The 18504-nt window shown below is 46.2% G+C and overlaps 2 protein-coding genes across 3 annotated transcripts in view; one reads left to right on the forward strand and one right to left on the reverse strand.

Annotated features, from left to right (window-relative positions):
* Window positions 1–2216: 2216 nt before the first annotated feature.
* Window positions 2217–7527, reverse strand: NUDCD2 (NudC domain containing 2). Of its 2 annotated transcripts, none has more exons than XM_076074743.1 (6): window positions 7407–7527; window positions 5978–6104; window positions 4494–4620; window positions 3839–3887; window positions 3384–3535; window positions 2217–2779 (listed from the first exon to the last, which is right to left on the reverse strand). In XM_076074743.1, exons 1-6 carry the CDS (start codon window positions 7510–7512, stop codon window positions 2699–2701), a joined length of 642 nt encoding a protein of 213 aa, XP_075930858.1. In that variant the 5' UTR covers window positions 7513–7527; the 3' UTR covers window positions 2217–2698. The 2 variants fall into 2 exon arrangements, with proteins under 2 accessions (XP_075930858.1, XP_032831739.1); XM_032975848.2 differs by lacking the exon at window positions 7407–7527 and adding an exon at window positions 7117–7224.
* Window positions 7528–8982: 1455 nt separating this feature from the next.
* LARS1 (leucyl-tRNA synthetase 1) overlaps window positions 8983–18504 on the forward strand; it is a 31191-nt gene continuing 21669 nt past the window's right edge. The window contains exons 1-8 of the mRNA XM_032975861.2: window positions 8983–9215; window positions 10842–10954; window positions 11904–11991; window positions 12322–12402; window positions 13377–13520; window positions 14494–14655; window positions 15073–15185; window positions 17491–17554. Coding sequence (XP_032831752.2) covers window positions 9210–9215; window positions 10842–10954; window positions 11904–11991; window positions 12322–12402; window positions 13377–13520; window positions 14494–14655; window positions 15073–15185; window positions 17491–17554 — 771 coding nt within the window. The 5' untranslated portion in view covers window positions 8983–9209. The remainder of the gene's footprint in view (window positions 9216–10841; window positions 10955–11903; window positions 11992–12321; window positions 12403–13376; window positions 13521–14493; window positions 14656–15072; window positions 15186–17490; window positions 17555–18504) is intronic.

An 18504-nucleotide genomic window follows, 5' to 3' on the forward strand; every position in this document is an offset into this window, starting at 1 on the left:
GGTGTGAAACCCACCGCAAATGCTGGCGGCGTTAACAGTGTCAAGCTTGGTCTGACTTTGAAAATAACACATTCCTGCGGAGGGAGCTGGTAGGAACGTTTGGTTGCTCGGTCAATGGCCAGGGTCAACGGCGGCACCACGTGGTGTATTCCGCAAATATGCCAGACTGTAAGGGCGGGCACAAGCTGGCGTGAGTAGGTTAAACGTTGAGTTTTATAAGAGCACCACGGGGTGACCAGCCCCTCCCCACCCAGCCCCACCCCTCCCAACCCCCACCCAGCCCCACCCTCCCCACCCAGCCCCTCCCCACCCTCCCCATCCAGCCCCTCCCCACCCTCCCCACCCAGCCCCTCCCCACCCTCCCCATCCAGCCCCTCCCCACCCTCCCCACCCTCCCCATCCAGCCCCTCCCCACCCTCCCCACCCAGCCCCTGCCCACCCTCCCCACCCAGCCCCTCCCCACCCTCCCCACCCTCCCCTCCCCACCCAGCCCCTCCCTCCCAGCCCCCACCCAGCCCCTCCCCACCCTCCCCACCCAGCCCCACCCCTCCCATTTTGAATGAACGACGGACGGACACAATAATCCCCTGTGGGCTGGTGGTGTAACTAGGTTCCTACCAGTATAATACAGCCTCTAACCATCCACCATCTCAGCTACTTGATGCGCGTGATGGCTCTAATATCTGAACCTATTATGACGAACATATAATTTGGTGTTACTGCATTGGCAGTGGTGCACAAGCACAAATCACAAAAAAAATACTTATTTCAAATGGAAGATAAATAGACAACAATTTGGACAATGGTACTTCATCATTTACACCAACGACCTACCTACTATAAAGTCACGATTTGTCTATATAGATGACATCTGCATTTCAACCCAAGCCTGTGACTTTGGTAGCCTGGACAATACCCTGAACAGTGACCTGGCCATGATAGCACACTGCCGCAGCAGATGGAGACTCCAGCCAAGCACAAGCAAGACAGTTTGCTGGGTGTTTCACCAGCACAAAGCCAGAGCCACTAACGATTTTAAAGTGCACCTGAACGACGAGTTGATAAAAACATGACCCAAAGCAAGTTGTTCCTTGGAGTGACGTTGGACAAGAGTCTCACATACCGTCCACACCTCCGGAAGACAGCCGGCAAAGTTTCGCTCGCGGAACTGTCTGCTGGCCCAGCTGGCAGGCTCGACGTGGGGCGCTGGTGCTCGGTCAATACGTATGGCGGGACTCTCACTGTGCCACTCTGTAGCAAAATACTGTGCACCCGTATGGACTCAATCAGCTCACGCCAAATTGGTGGACACTCAGCTGAATATCACCATGAGAACCATCTCTGGTGCAATCAGGACAGCCCTACTACCGTGGCTACCAGTACTTTGCAACATCCCCCACTCAAATATTTCCACCAAACTGCAGTGGCCAAGATGCTGGACAAAGACAAATGCGACACTGGAGTTGCCCCTTCACGTCGATATCTTCAAGCCTCCACCAATGCGCCCCACGTCCCGACACCCAGTGTGGACATTACCACAGCCCGAAGACTTGAGTACGAGAGATACCCGCACAGCCTGGGGCGAGGAATGGCGATTTTGTGGATGTGCCTGTCCAGATGCCCGACTTCGACTTCGCAAGGCACCAGCAGTTTAAAAAAAAAACACTTTTGGTGTAACCAGTGGGCGTGTGCCACTTACGAACATTTATGGAGCATACATGCCAGTCTGCTGTGAATGCAGGGAGCAAGAGACCACGGCACACATCGTCTCCGGCTGTGTCAGGGTGTGCCGGGCAGTCTGGTTGCCCTCCACATACTGGAGGAGGCTGTTACGTGGCTTTGTGGCTGTGGGCTGATGTCCGCTCACAGAACATAGGAATGTTTTTTTTTCCCCCACGTATTTGGTGCTCTGCGCGAAAGTCACATGTAAAAGCATTCGCTGAATTAAACTTCTTCATTGCACATGGGCCAGAGGAATAGTTTTCTAATATACCTTTCACCAGCAGGAAGCCCGTGATCACGTGAACAAACATTTGAATGTTTTCATCAGATATCCATTTACAATAATTGGCAGAGACTGTAAGGAAGACTCCTCTACTGCTGGTCATATTTTTGTATTGGACGTGTTTGTGGATGTGTGCACGAGAAATGTATTCATTGAAAAACCGTGACGCGGTTTAGTGGTTCATGTAGAAAACGCGATAAAAATATTGTGCTTTGATTTATTCCTTTTATTTGAAACGTCACTTTTTACATAAACATCTTTATACAATTTCAGAAGCTGTGTGTATTGTGGCAGGGAATAAATGCTCACAACAGCAACTGTGATCTCCTTGGCATAGGTGAAACACCCTGCTTGTTAAATAAAAGGCTGGTGAGCCCCACCGTGATGTTATAAGTAAAGCCTAATGGGAACACAGATTGGAAAATTTTAACTATATTGGTTGTGGATGTTTAAGACTCATGAAAAGCTACTCTCAAATTCAGTAACTGCAAATCCCCATCAATGTTAATATTTAAAAACCATAATTGCTATAACACAGTTACAATTATTGAAGCCTAGCTTCGATCCACTGATGGTGAATTCCAGTTTCTGGGAAATGCACCTCAATGATTCTTGCAGAACAAAGCTTCAATGTGTTGATCTTGAAAATCATTCTCCTGGAGCAGAGACCCGAGAGACTATTGAGAGGACGGGCTACCCGAGCTGCGACAGATCAGGGCCTCCACCCTGGTAGTTTCCACTTATTTCTGCTCCGCTGAAGTCAAATCCTGGGTTCTGTTGCAATAACACACGCACAGGAGCACACAGACAAACACAGACATAGGCATACATGGACACCCAAAGGCACACAGATACACGGATGCCCACACGCATTCATGGCCACAGACACATGGGCAGATATAAACGAGCACAAAGACACAAGTGTACACAGATGCATACGTGGGCACACAGAAGCATACATAAGCATACAATATGGTGGAAGGAAGCAACAAAAAAAACAATATTGAGTTTTAAGCTCGCATACCATATACATATAAATAACAATAACTATTTATGTTTTTTGATTGATATAATAGGTTCACGTGATCAATTTCTTCACAACATTGTAAAATAAACTATTCTTGAATTGAATCGCAACGCTTAATTGCAATATTGCAATAATTAATTGACTTGCCAGGGGAGTGAATTGTATTTATAACAGGTTTAGGTAATGGGAATGATAAAAGTGGATGGTAGGTATGTACTGTGAGCATACGAATTGATCAATCAATGCATTGTTACATGCCTAGTAGCAAGTAAGGAAATACTGATAGTGATGTTAATGCAGGTGATGAGAGTGATGACGACGCTGATTTTAGTGATGGTAAGAGAACGCCACCTCATTTTGGAATCTCTCCAGAGTGAGCTTCTTCTGCATGTTATCCAGGGTGATGGGGTCAGCAGGGAAGGCTCCCTCAAGCAAGGACGGCCAGCAGCTTCCAGCCTCACGGTGTGACTTCACCAGCACCACGCGCAACACACGGCGGTCCTCTACATCATCCGGCACATCACCACATCATACCACCATCACCATATAATCACAGCACAACCAACACAACGCACCTTCACAACCTCCACCACATCGCAATCACAATACAACACCACAATACCATCATAATAAAGAATATGAAAACTCGCAGCAGTGAACCCATACATCACCTTCACATCATAACATCACCATCGCAATTTAACTAACACAAAACATCATCACCCTGTTTCACCGGCACCACAAACCCCATGCCATAATGAGGTAACAAAATCAAATATGGTGGATGGAAATGTTGGGAGTCTCACCCAGGGTCCATGTGCTTTCCTCTGAAATCACGGTTCCCCACAGCTTTCCCTGTAGAAAGGAGTGATTGGTCAGTGTAACAATGCTCCACAATCAATTTCCACACACACACTCGCACTGGCAAACAGCACAGTGTCTAGGCAATGGCAACAACACTGTGACATGCAATCAACATCACCATGCCCATTGTCATCACCTTACCAGTAGGAATTAACATATGCATGTATTACCATTGATTATTACGCTCATGATATGCATAAAATCGAGTGGAGAAAATGCTTACATTTTTGCAAATTATATATTGTTACATTTTCACTTATGGAATTCACAAAACTACACGACAAATAAAAAACAGTACACAGGTGACGGTAAACCAGGACAATAATCGATTCCAACATTGAATTCTCACCCCGAGTCTCGATGATTCACTCAATCACTGGGGAATTCATGTTTACACACGGACCCTATTATCCACTGTCCCATCGTCTCTCCACTGCCATCCCCCTGCCATCCCCACTCTTGTTCCTATTCCCGATGTCATCAAGCTATGGTCCCTGATCCTTCTCTAATGCCTATTGTCATCTATCATCCTTCCTTCATTGGTACCTGCATGAGGTTGGTATCTGCATGAGGTTGGTACCTGCATGAGGTTGGTACCTGGATGATGGTGGTGCCAACGACCTTGACGAGTAGGGTGCGAGGTGCGAGCTCACAGCGAACTTCACGCGGAGGAGTTCCTACGGGAACGGACACCTCTAGCACTACCTCCTCCAACGTCTGGTACCTACATTGCAAGGACATGACACCATCACACTGCAACGCGACACAGCAACAGAACATATTATAACTTTGAAATATTTATCTTCTAATTAATGCATGCACCCACGTATTATTGGAACTTCTGGATATCCGTGAAAAAGACCGTGATAGCTCATCGGATTTCTCCAAAACAAAAATTCTGATAAATATTCTGATAATCCATTAGCGAGCATATACCCCTGCCAAGGATCTCGAGTGGGTCAAGGCAGCTATTGAACCATCGGCACCACTTTTTCAATAACATACCTCCCAAGTAGTGTCTGATCACATCGTTAAACTAGCAGCATGACTGTATGCAGATTTTAGCAGCAGTAAAAATCTAATATTTCTGTATCAGAGCAGAAAAATCGAGCAGCATATGAAGATGACGATTCAGATTTCACAACTCAAGAGCTATAGCTCTGAAATGTTAAATTTCGATTTAAAGCTTTCGTGACTGCAAGGATTCATCTTCTTTGGTTCTTTCGGTAAAGTCACGTAGAATGAGAATAAAATAATAAATTAATAAACACAATAAAATTCTCACGACGTTTCGGCCACAACACAAGTGGCCTTCATCAGGTGAAGGGGGTCAGTCTCGTCCTTCACCTGATGAAAGCCACTTGTGTTGTGGCCGAAACGTCGTGAGAATTTTATCGTGTTATTTTATTAATTTATTCTCATTCTACGTCACTTTACCGAAAGAACCAAAGAAGAACTCTGAAATGTTCCTGTCGTCCGTCGTAGTCATTTATAGGCAATGCTATTGCGGTCCTGGTTAATACGCTATCCATATTTTCCATATTTACGTCATTACTGTCGTATCACGGACGTAGTCAAATGATATTACCAAAGTGTTGTTCAGTGTGGCATTTTTATTTTCTCCCCCCTCTTCTGTACCGCTTTCCTTCTTTAACTAAAAACGGTGTTGGCCAAACATCACACAATACATGACCCTCCTGAAAAGGAGTCTGCGGACTCCCGTCTGGATTCCTGATGCAAATTAGCATTACCTTGTCAACCCATACGGTTTGCACGTATTCTTGAACAGGCAAATTGAGTTTTCAGGCCCATACGGTGTTCCAGCCGTTTCAATACGGGCAAACATTTATTTTGGTCGTTTTGTTTGCGTTTCTCCCTTGCGATGGGACTTTGTAGGACAAACGTTGAGATTTATAAGGGGTACGGCGAGACCAATAAGTTCTGAGTTGATCTGTAATAAGATAGGCACTGATAAGGGATTGAAATGTATGAAATAAGTGAGTATCACATTCCTGTATTCTTATTATTATCGTGCGACTGAATTGTTGTGAGATAAAAAATCGAGATCGCTCTTTTCTCACCACCGGCCCCAAGGCGTCTCGCTCGCCACGATGCCGCTCTTCTCCTCAAAGTGGTTCATTTCTCTTTCCCCGCAGCGGCCTCCAGATCGTGCTTGCCCCGCAGCTTTTACAACCCAGCCAATGTCAGCTACAACCAACAAATAAACACCGACAGCAGTCAGCAACACACACACACAGGCGACGGAGGGCAACGCCAAACACAAACAGCTGTCATTCAACCGGCGACAAAAGCTGTAGCAAACACAAAGTGATACATTTTGATTTAAAGCTTTCGTGACTGCAGTAATTCATATTCTTAGCTCTTTCGGTAAAGTCACGTTGAAGGGAAACAATAAAGTATATATTATATAATTTATTATTTATTGTATCACTTTGTATTCTTAGCTCTTTCGGTAAAGTCACGTTGAAGGGAAACAATAAAATGTTTTATGTATTTTATTATTTGATTGTTTCCCTTCAACGTGACTTTATATATTTTATTATTTTATTGTTTCCCTTCAACGTGACTTTACCGAAAGAGCTAAGAATTCAAAGCGATACAATGAATCAGCGACACAAACACAGCGACACAGGATGTGGCAAACACAAAGCGATACAATGAATCAGCGACGCACGCACAGGGCGACACAAGCTTTAGCAAAGACACAAAGCGATACAATGAAGCAGCAACACAAACAGCGATACAAGCTTTAGCAAAGACAAATCAATACAATGAAGCAGCAACACAAACACAGCGACACAAGCTTTAGCAAACACACAAAGCGATACAATGAAGCAGCAACACAAACACAGCGACAAGATGTAGCAAACACACAAAGCAATACAATGAATCAGCCACACAAACACAGCGACACAAGCTTTAGCAAAGACAAATCAATACAATGAAGCAGCAACACAAACACAGCGACATAAGCTGTAACAAACACACAAAGCGATACAATGAATCAGCGACACAAACACAGCGACACAAGCTTTAGCAAACACACAAAGCGATACAATGAAGCAGCAACACAAACACAGCGACACAATACGTGGCAAACATAAAGCAATACAATGAAGCAGCAACACAAACACAGCGACATAAGATGTGGCAACCATAATCAATACAATGAAGCAGTAACACAAACACAGCGACGCACTAAATCGAGTTGCGGCTTGAGGGCCCCGTGCGACGCTTCACGGCCACGTGTGCCGTCAAGCACGTCACCAGCGGTGTCGCAAAACGTCGTAAAGCGCTTTACACGGGGCAGTCGTCGATTTACGAAACACGGACCCCGTTCGTAAGTCGAACAAGGTTCGAAAGTCGGAACACAACAATGTACTGCATTGAAATGCCCACACGGTCAGTGTTATGAAATGTTTTACGGTTCAACAAACTCATAAATAATACATAAAGTAACATAGAAAAATCAGTTTAATTCTCACTTACCTTGAGTCCTGATGCCCACGTGCACGCAGCCCACGTGCACGCAACCCACGTGCACGCAGCCCACGTGCACGCAACCCACGTGCACGCATCCCACGACGATCCCCATACAGGCTTAGCAGACTGTTGGAGAGCAGCTCCTATGAAGGGCATGGGCGCTGCACCAGTGGCCACAATGTTTACACACCAGTGACTCATTTGAGGCGCAGTCCCTGCACATGCAGAATCAACGTGCCTTTGGAGGATTTGGCTGCTATACATAAGCCACTTTTCTGAGCTATGTGGTCAGGTCGCTTCTGAAAAAAGAGATATATAGCTTAGTGGACCTTACCTGGTCAAATAAAAATGGCAGTAACCTCTGCAACAAGCGATGAATGTGCTACCGCTGAATCACCGCCCTCGTGCAATTTGTTGAAATTACTTAAGGGGCCGTCCATAAATGACGTCACGCACATTAAATACACATTAAATACGCACTACAATGACAATAGTTTAAAGCAATTTGAAGCATGTTTTCTTTTCAAAATGGAAATGTGTTTTTTTTGGGGGGGGGCAGAGCTTTGTGACGTCATATTTGAGGGGGGGGGGGTCTGACTTTGTGACGCCGTGTGACGAGGGGGGGGTCAAAATCGTCTAAATTTGCGTGACGTCATTTATGGACGGCCCCTAATTCTGTGATACAGGGTGATGCACTGCGAGCTTAAAGAGTTCATTGTGGACGTTACCTCATCTCATGACTTAACCCTGATAGCATAATTGCAAAAACAAAGATAAATAGATGACAGTATTTTTTGTAAAAAGCAAACAGTAGACTGCACCACCTGCAAAGTGGTACAGAAGCAAAAGCTTGCGGTGTCACTAGTTTTTGCCACGTTTCCACCGCTTGTAGTTTTAAAATAAGAGATGTTTAAATGTTAAGTGAACCACAGAGATACAGTAATTCCAATATATTCGATGTTTAATTTTAGGCAGATTCGATACAGATTCAATAACCTTTTTATACTGGTAGGAACCTCCTGGTTACACCAGCCCACAGGGGATTAATAGAGCTGCGCATGCGGTGTATGAATTACAAACGAGCGGCACCGTTAGAGCGGCGCATGCGGTGTATGAATTAAAAACAAGGAGCTCCAAAGTAATAGCGCATACGGTGTATGAATTACAAACGAAGGGCTCCAATAGAGCGGCGCATGCGGTGTATGAATTACAAACAAGGGGCTCCGATAGTGTGGCGCATGCGGTGTATGAATTACAAACAAGGGGCTCCAAAGGAACAGCGCATGTGGTGTATTAATTATAAACGAAGGGCTCCAATAGAGCGGCGCATGCGGTGTATGAATTACAAACAAGGGGCTCCATTAGAGCGGCGCATACGGTGTATGAATTACAAACGAAGGGCTCCAATAGAGCGGCGCATGCGGTGTATGAATTACAAACGAGCGGCACCGTTAGAGCGGCGCATGCGGTGTATGAATGAAAAACAAGGGGCTCCAAAGGAACAGCGCGTGCGGTGTATGAATTCTAAAGAGGGGTCTTATAGAGCAGCGCATACGGTGTATGAATTACAAAGCGAGTCTGTTCGCGCATGCGCAGTGTGAGGGACCCCCCCCCCAGCTCCTGCCATCTGGTGCCAGGTCGAAAGCGATTGAGGGACAACAACGAGGACGAGGAGGTCGGCGGTGTGCGGTCAAGAAGCGAGAGCGACGAAGTGACAACGAGGGGACGTGGAGGAGGAGAAGAGGAGGAGGAGGGGTCGCCATCGGTTGAATCACTCGCGGCGTTTGTCGACCTCCTCGCGGAGCGACGATGGCGGTGAGAGTCGCCGGGCGGCTGCGGCTGTCAGGCCACGTGTCCTGCCTGCACTGTACCGCACTACTCTTGTTACAGTTTTAACATGTTTATTTTTAAATATTAAACATCGTCCCGTAAATGTTCTAGTCGTTATTCTAATTCTCGTCGTTGTTTGAAAGGTTGCTACTGTGTGTGTAACGATTTTGTGGGAGGTTAAATACCGGTAGGGTGGACGCGTCCCCGTCCAATGAATGTGGATCTCTCTGGTCTCCTCCGGGGTTAGGGTAAAATGAGTTCGGTGTATAAACTACTTTTGTGTTTTTTTCTAAGCGGGAATGAGCTTGAAGTTAAAATAATACTGCGCTGTGTTGTTTAATATTCGCTTGGCATGTGAACGTGGCATACTCTCTACGCATATCGTTGTGTTTGCTGTATCCATTGCGTTAGAGGTTCCACTCCAGGACGCTGAAGTTGGCAGCCGAAATTCAGATTTCGGAAGACTTTACCACACTCTTATCCTACATTCATCCACACAGTAATAACAATAATATACACTCGTCGACCCCGTGCAAGGACCGCTTAAATAATGCTGGCCACAACGCGTTATTCCACATTACACATCCAAAGAGCTCATCCGACTCGAGTTAGAAGTTGGAAAAGGCCCTCTGATATCCCAGTCACGTCCGCGCATAAGCCGTCAAACAGCTGAAATAATACGACCGGGAGAATAGGGTTGCCAACTTCAACATCAACAGACACAGTACGGAGTCCAGAGACCCCACGCACAACTGAATTAATTGTCTGTAATCTGAAATAATGCTTAAAAAAATAATAACGACATTTTTCAGTTGCGCACATTTTCTAATTGTTCATGATGGAAAACCAAAAGCTGCGTAAGGTTAGACTGGATGATGTAATGTTAATGCCGGAGACGTCATCCTGGAGGATGGCCAAAATACGCTCATTTAGAATGGAAATAGATAAGCAATGTCTCCTTAAATTTTGATTTGAAGCTTTCGTGACTGCAGGGATTCATATTCTTGGTTCTTTCGGTAAAGTGACGTAGAAGGGAAACCATAAATAAAATATAAAACAATACATTTCACACGACGTTTCGACTGCAACACAATCATCATCAGGTGTGAAAACCACAGCAAGAAAATGTTCTTGCTGTGGTTTTCTTGCTGTGGTTTTCACACCTGATGATGATTGCCTGTGTTGCAGTCGAAACGTCGTGATAATTTTATTGTTTTATATTTTTATTATTTTATTGTTTCCCTTCTACGTGACTTTACCGAAAGAACCAAGAATACAATGTCTCCTTGTCTTGCACAAGTCGTAAGCTCCAACGGCCTTGTGGGAGTTAATTTCAACAGTGCAAGCAAACTGGACCGGTTTCGACACAGTGCTGCCTCATCAGCAGCCAGGCTTGCTTGCTTCAATTGATGCAGGTGAATTACCATATGTTAAAGGCCAGTACCCTCTCTTTAAGATATGGGTCCTATACTCTTTGGTTCTTTCGGTAAAGTCGTTGTGGAGAACATTATGCATAAGACACTGGTTCTGAACCCTGGTCTGGAGATGATGTTGCATTCGAGGTTCCTTCACTTTCATTGAGCTTTAATGGCAAGCTGTGTCTCTTACCAGGAGCGTAAACGCACAGCCAAGGTGGACTTCCTGAAGGCGCTGGAGAAAAGTGTACAGACGAGATGGGCCGAGGAGCGTGCGTTTGAGGTGGATGCGCCAGAACCTGGGAAAAAGTAGGTGTATACCCATGTATACACGCAAAAATGTTCCCACAAACCCATACACAACTACACGCATGTTTTGCATTAACTTCAGAATATTACCTCAACATCAAACACACAAAAACCATCATTCACCACACAGTGATGTTACCAAGGTACCTGACCAGGCTTGGTCCGCAGCAAGGCCACATTGAGTGGTACAGTGAAATTCTGATACTCTGGGAGGTCTTTCCCCTGAATCCTATAATTTGCGGCTGCAAAATAACTAAATAAATCTGCCGGGAAATTGTGGATTTTAGGAGTTTTTCGCTTTGCAACTCTGTTGATCCGTAAATAATTCGTGGGTGTTATAGAGTTTCGCCATATTTTTCTTAAATCCAAATGGAGCATATCTACCATATGGTTATATAATTCATGAAATTTAAGATTCTGAGGCTTTATAGCCAAGACAAAAAAATGCAAATATCTTAAATTACTCAACATGTCCCGTTAGCACAGTCTGTGCGACATAAAACAATCTCAATTCCAATAAACTTGTTGGGTGGGCAAGCATAAGTGTGTAATTGCACATCTTTACTCTGTGGTCACCCGTACAAGAGAATCCCAAAACTACGCTTGCCTTGATAGTCTGTCAGGCCACATGTGGATCTCTGTCTTTGGTGTATATGTTCAGTGGTGCAGTGGCTCACACTGCTTTTATTCTAGTGGACTAAGCTCTGTTCCTGGCCATACATATATTGGAAAGTGGTATCTGAATCCGGGTTGACTTGGCCTTAACATTAGTGCTTAGTAAAGCTGTTGAACATTGGCACTGGAACACAAAGACGACTGGGCAGATAGCTGAGTTTACTACCCCATCGTTTGCTGTGCTGGGCTGATAGATGCGATCGAATAGTCTGGAAAGCTACAAGGAAGATCCTTCTATTTGTTTATCTGTGTATTTGTGTGTGCCTTCACACAGGCAATCCAAGTTCATGGTGTCATTCCCATATCCATACATGAATGGACGTCTGCATCTGGGCCACACCTTCAGCCTCTCCAAATGCGAGGTGAAAATAGTGACTCCATCTCACATAGTCTATATACATAAAAGATGTCAGGTTCTCAAAAGTATATTTTTGACATCCTTAAGTTAATGAATGGTAATGATACACATATACATTACTATAGATATATTTATAATTGGGATCTGACCTTAATGAATGCCATTGGCTCTTCTGACCCATTGCAAGAGTGTCTGCACCTCATTAGTCGCTCTTAGGACCCCATGTTCCGTGACCTTTGTGTATTCCCTTGTGTGTATCTCCTTATATTTCATGGTCTGTGTTATTTCATTGACACGTAGAAACATGCACCCTTGTGTCCCCATTTGTTTGCAGTTTGCTGTTGGGTACCGTCGCTTGAAGGGGGACCTTTGTCTTTACCCATTTGGACTCCACTGCACTGGAATGCCTATTAAGGTAAACTGCACCCTTGAGTCTGTGAATTCTGACAATTTGGTGGTACAATTTGATTTAAGAAGCCATTATTTTTGTTTACATTGGTGAATGTAGTGCCTCTATATGTAAAATGGCCACGTGAACTAATTACATAAAACATGAGTAGAAAAATATCTAATCGCACACACGTACGAGTGTTGTAACAATGCACTCCTTTTGGATAGTCTGGCAGCATCCACAGTCTAGGTGATCACTGACCATACAGAGAACTGGAGGCTAAACAGACATGGCATGTGCGAGAGGAGAGATGGGCTAATTGTGGTACAGAAGGACTTGGAGATGAGCAGACTTGCCAACATCTTATCCCAGCAGTGTCAAGATCGGTCTCGGTGGAGGGGGCACATGAAGGGATCTACTGGGCAGTTGTAGGTAATCGCCTTCCAGCAAAAAGGGAAGGCTGGAGAAAGATGCCAACAACAATGAGCAGATAGCCGGGATGGCTGAACAAAGCGTGTTGACACTGGCTAGCACATGTGCTGCATCTGCCCATCTTTTAGGTCAGTTAACCCATAACAGCTGTGTCCATTGACCTGGCAGTGAGCATTTGACACTTGACTTGACCTTAAGGTGCACCTCAAAATCCAAATATTTATTTAGACTGGAGGAATCCCATGAGCTATGAAGCTTTTTTTCACAGATGACCAGTAGGGGCGGGTCAGAAAGTTATGTGGCATAAGAGCTAAGTGGTGAATGGCAGTTGTATGGTTGTGTATGCGTGATGTTGCTGTGTTGCATCAACATAAGAATGGTAGTGGATAGTTGTGCGTATATGAATGGTGGTACGTGAATGGTGATGTGTTCGTGTGATTGGCAGGCCAGTGTGAAATGTGCCTGCGAGTTGGGGGTATAGGTCTATGTGAATAGATTTATGTGGTTGTATGTGCATGTTCACCTTCCTTTGTGTGCGCATACACACGTGTCTGCGTGACTTGTAGGCATGTGCTGACAAGCTGAAGTATGAGCTGGAGACGTTTGGGAACCCACCTGTGTTTCCTGATGGGGTGGAAGAGGTGCAAGAGGAGGGTGGAAAACTGGATGTAGATGCCGCTGTCATAAAGGACAAGACCAAGAGCAAGAAGGCAAGGCCCTTGCTTCCCACCCATATTCACCAATTGCAGCATCACTAGGAAGCTACAAGGATGCCCTTGAATAACATTTTCAGTGGAAAGATGTATTCAGTTGCATTTTCATTGAATGAATTCACCAGATGGGTGGTGACTCAGCCCAGCGGTAGCACGTTCGCTGCTTTTTACAGGGCTTCATGGTTCAAATCCAGCGGCCGCCTGGACTTACTGCGGGTGTAACAAACGTAATAATATGCACAGTGGAAGTTAAAGATCCACTGATGTCATTCACAAGAGTAGGCCGTCGTGGTTGGCGTCAGTGTCCAGATTATACATAGCAATCCTTACCCCCTACTGACAGACTAATCCCCCTGATCACCTCATCTTGCAAATTAGGATACCCTGATCTATTGAGTTTTCAACAGGTAAAACAATAAATTAACAATCTTTTCTGCTGAATTCCACTCGTGTTATTGCCATTCATAACTTCTCACTCAGATTTACAATCCTACTTGATTCACTTGTTGTTAGCATGCCACTTTGCCTTCATGCTCTGTTGGTGGTGATACTAATATTCGGAGTTTATGCTAAGTTTATGGATTTGGGGTATTTTTCAGCACTTTTAAGGTTAGTGGCATTTTCTTAGGTCTTAGGGTCAAATAATTGATTGGGTGTAAATAATGTTTTAATATTAGCCTAAAATAATGAGGTTAGGGCTGCTTTTGTGTAGGTATAGTGTTGGTCATTGTTCATATCCATACATGCTTGTGTACATGCATGTATACGAGTGTTCGTACATGAGTGTGTGTTGACTGTCAACAAACTGTCCGTCAGTAAAATTTATTGATCCACCCATAGAGAATTAGTTTGTCTCCTAACCTCCATTGACGGAACTATCATCATTGGCTCTGTGCATGTAATGTAATAGTTGTGCATGTTGTTGCGCGTGAATTCACGCTTGTGTGTGTACGTGCATTTATTCAAACAGAGCAAGGTAGTGGCCAAATCCGGGGCAATGCAATTCCAGTGGCAGATCATGCGCTCGCTCGGGCTGAATGACACGGAGATCACAGCCTTCGCCAATGCCGAGCACTGGCTCCAGTACTTTCCCCCACTCGCTGTGAAGGACCTGAAGGGCATGGGGCTCAAGGTAACACATGTGCACTCGCACACACTTTCCTCCACTCACTGTAAAGGCTCTTCAGAGCATGGAGGTCAATGTCACCATAAAAACAGTTGCCATTCTCCACTAAGTGACAATAATATGAACAACGGCACTTATACCACGTGAGGTGTACTTTGAGACCACGTGAAGTATCAAAGGCTTGCTGGCACCTGTGCTCTCCACTGCCAAGATGTTGTCTTTCAGCTGCCAGCTGCTCCGCCGATTGTTGTGAGAGTTGCTCTTCTGCATTATATATTGAAACCTTAATTGTATATAGCAACATTGCCTACTTTTAGTAGTTTTTTTCAAGTTGAAGTACCAGGTGAAGAGTGCTTCACTACGGACCTCTAAAATTTTTGGTGCAGAACTCTCACACAGGTGAACTTGTGTCCATTTGTGCAGGTGGACTGGCGGAGGTCATTCATCACGACCGATGTGAACCCATACTACGACTCCTTCGTGCGTTGGCAGTTCTTGACACTCAAGGAAAGAGGAAAGATCAAATTTGGCAAACGGTGGGTTCGGCAAGATGATGACGATAATGAGCAATGAGGTAGAAAAAATGACGTATGCACATGTGTATTCAGTAATATTGGGCAGATCCTGCAGGTGGTATATCTGATACTAATTATCGTAGGATTACCGATAGCAGCAGGCATAATAATACCCTTTTTTGTGCTCTATCAGCCATAACAGATGATTACACGAGTACCGTATTTCCCCGCATATAACCCGCGGGGTATACCACTTTTTACAAACAAAACAAGACCCTGAGTGGTATATGGAGGTGCGGGCTATCCCAAAAATATCTTACACGTGTGACATGTCATAACTCGTTTACATTTTTTTCATGGTAGGACTATCCACTATGCAACACTTACCTTTGACTAAAGCTCTGCTGAATAAATCACACTAAAATTGCACAAGTTATCACGTTTTAAATTAATTGTTTGTACAATTAAACGGCAATGTTTGAAGTGCACGCACTGTTTACTGACGACTGGAGAGCTGGGGGGAGCGAGGTGGGGGTGGGGGGGTGGGGCAGCTGGGGGGGGGAGAGAGGTGGGGGTTGGGGGGTGGGGCAGCTGGGGAGAGAGAGGTGGGGGTTGGGAGGTGGGGGGGTTGGGGGGTGGGGCAGCTGGGGGGGTTGGGAGGTGGGGGGGTTGGGGGGTGGGGCAGCTGGGGGGAGAGAGAGGTGGGGGGGTTGGGGGGTGGGGCAGCTGGGGGGTTGGGGGGTGGGGGGGTTGGGGGGTGGGGCAGCTGGGGGGGTTGGGAGGTGGGGGGGTTGGGGGGTGGGGCAGCTGGGGGGAGAGAGAGGTGGGGGGGTTGGGGGGTGGGGCAGCTGGGGGGAGAGAGAGGTGGGGGGGTTGGGGGGTGGGGCAGCTGGGGAGAGAGGTGGGGGGGTTGGGAGGTGGGGGGGTTGGGGGGTGGGGCAGCTGGGGGGCGGGAGAGGTGGGGGGTTGGGGGGTGGGGCAGCTGGGGGGAGAGAGAGGTGGGGGGGTTGGGGGGTGGGGCAGCTGGGGGGAGAGAGAGGTGGGGGGGTTGGGAGGTGGAGGGGTTGGGGGGTGGGGCAGCTGGGGGGCGGGAGAGGTGGGGGGTTGGGGGGTGGGGCAGCTGGGGGGAGAGAGAGGTGGGGGGGTTGGGGGGTGGGGCAGCTGGGGGGAGAGAGAGGTGGGGGGGTTGGGGGGTGGGGCAGCTGGGGGGAGGGAGAGGTGGGGGGTTGGGGGGTGGGGCAGCTGGGGGGAGAGAGAGGTGGGGGTTGGGGGGTGGGGCAGCTGGGGGGAGAGAGGTGGGGGGTTGGGGGGTGGGGCAGCTGGGGGGAGGGAGAGTTGGGGGGTTGGGGGGTGGGGCAGCTGGGGGGAGAGAGAGGTGGGGGTTGGGGCAGCTGGGGGGGGGAGAGAGGTGGGGGGTTGGGGGGTGGGGCAGCTGGGGGGAGGGAGAGGTGGGGGGTTGGGGGTGGGGCAGCTGGGGGGAGAGAGAGGTGGGGGTTGGGGGGTGGGGCAGCTGGGGGGGGGGGAGAGGTGGGGGGTTGGGGGGTGGGGCAGCTGTGGGGAGGGAGAGGTGGGGGGTTGGGGGGTGGGGCAGCTGGGGGGAGGGAGAGGTGGGGGTTGGGGGGTGGGGCAGCGTGGGGGAGCGAGGCGACAGCGTTACCGTAGTGCCGCTATTATCTGCGCAGTGCGCAATCTACCAGTGCTAAAACTGTACTTATCTATCAGTTGTGTTACTTATTTATTGGATATTTACTTTTGTTACTTATTTACTGTTTTAAGTTCACTCGTTTCCGATTAGTTTGTTTTCTTTGTGCACGTTATGATTTTAATGTTAACAATTGATGTGGAATGTATTACAAATGTAAACTTCGTATTATTATGATGGAATTAAGCTGCGGTAACGACGTTAAAGATATGAATGCATGCGGGGTATATGGAGGTGCGGGCTATCTGAAATTTGTTTTACACAAAACGCTATTTTTACGGGGTATATGCGTCTGCGGGTTATATGCGTATGCGGGCTATATGCGGGAAAATACGGTAATAACACCGTGGCCTTAAAAGACAAATATATAATACGATACTTTTTGAGCAATGGCCCTTTGTAACAAATTAATAGAGGCCAGAGAGTTAATAGTTAACAGTTGGAGACTGCACTTCATACCATGAAGCCTGATAGGAATTAAATATTTGACATTGCAGTTCATAAATTGGCAAATGAATAGTCACCTTGTATAGTGGCTTTAGAATCGTCATCACTAGTATGATTGCTCGTGTTACTATGGCTGATGTGGGGCTGTATTGTTGTGCGTATTTTGTGTGTGTGTAGTTACACCATCTACTCTCCAAAGGATGGGCAGCCCTGCATGGACCACGACAGGCAAACTGGCGAGGTGAGGTTACAATATTCAAATACCACCGGAGGAATCAAGATAGTAATGAACCTCGCCTTAAGAATGAAATTAACAGCATTAATCATCCTAACAAAACCACTACCACTTGCTATGATTACAAAAATATCAAATACAGGCAGACCTCGCCTCGCGCAACCCTGTAGAATGCTGATTCATTATAGCGCTCTTTGTTCTGGAGAAATGTTTTACAAAAAAAATCGAAATATTTAAACATAGCTTACAACTGAGAACGCTCAGCAACACCAGCAGAGGAAACTTACCCATCCCTATCATTCGCTAAGCCATCGAGAGTGGCGTACGCTGAGCCAACCAGACCCCACCCCCTGTGATTCTATTATCACACTTTGTGGTCACGATTACATTAAAATTGATCTATTTTTTCAACGTTATTAAAGTGCGTTTAGCCAGGTGAGAACTCACGAGACCAGGATAGTCTCAAACTCTCCCTTAAGGAAATCTCACCACAAACATTTAGACTGAGGGTATCACTAAAACCCGTATTGGAAGCACAGCAGCTCCAATCTCGTCTCCCACCGCTGTCTTGTAGGCATACAGTAGAAAGCACTCGTGACTACAGTACATACTACTTGAATACATTATTTTTTATTTATGAGAACGTTTACTCTATGTATTATTATTTGTAGAGATATTACCTCATATATTGGTCATACAAAATAAATAACTCTGCCGGGAATGCATCCCCATATATACAATGGTATAATGAGCCCTTTTAGCACTGGTTACATTTGTGCACCCTTCTCCAGGAAAACAACGTGAGTGCTAAGCGAGGTCTGTCTATACTAACTCACCATAATATAGCCCTAACCCTAAACATAGCATGAACACTAGCCATTACCTAACAACATTAACACTGACCATTACTTAGCAATAGCATTAACACGAACCATTACTTAACAGCAACAGTGCCC

The sequence above is a fragment of the Petromyzon marinus genome, chromosome 3 (genome assembly GCF_048934315.1).
Source record: "Petromyzon marinus isolate PM22_M1 ecotype Great Lakes invasive population chromosome 3, UKy_Petmar_22M1.pri1.0, whole genome shotgun sequence".
NCBI lineage: Eukaryota > Metazoa > Chordata > Hyperoartia > Petromyzontiformes > Petromyzontidae > Petromyzon > Petromyzon marinus.

Bases quoted from the DNA above. Each gene is read 5' to 3' on its own strand.
- NUDCD2 (XM_076074743.1), bottom strand. From the start codon at position 7,512: ATGGGGATCGTCGTGGGATGCGTGCACGTGGGTTGCGTGCACGTGGGC. The intron at 6,105-7,406 runs GTAAGTGAGAAT...TGTTGGTTGTAG, and splicing joins CGTGGGCATCAGGACTCAAG to CTGACATTGGCTGGGTTGTA. The intron at 3,536-3,838 runs GTGAGACTCCCA...CGGATGATGTAG, and splicing joins GGAAAGCACATGGACCCTGG to AGGACCGCCGTGTGTTGCGC.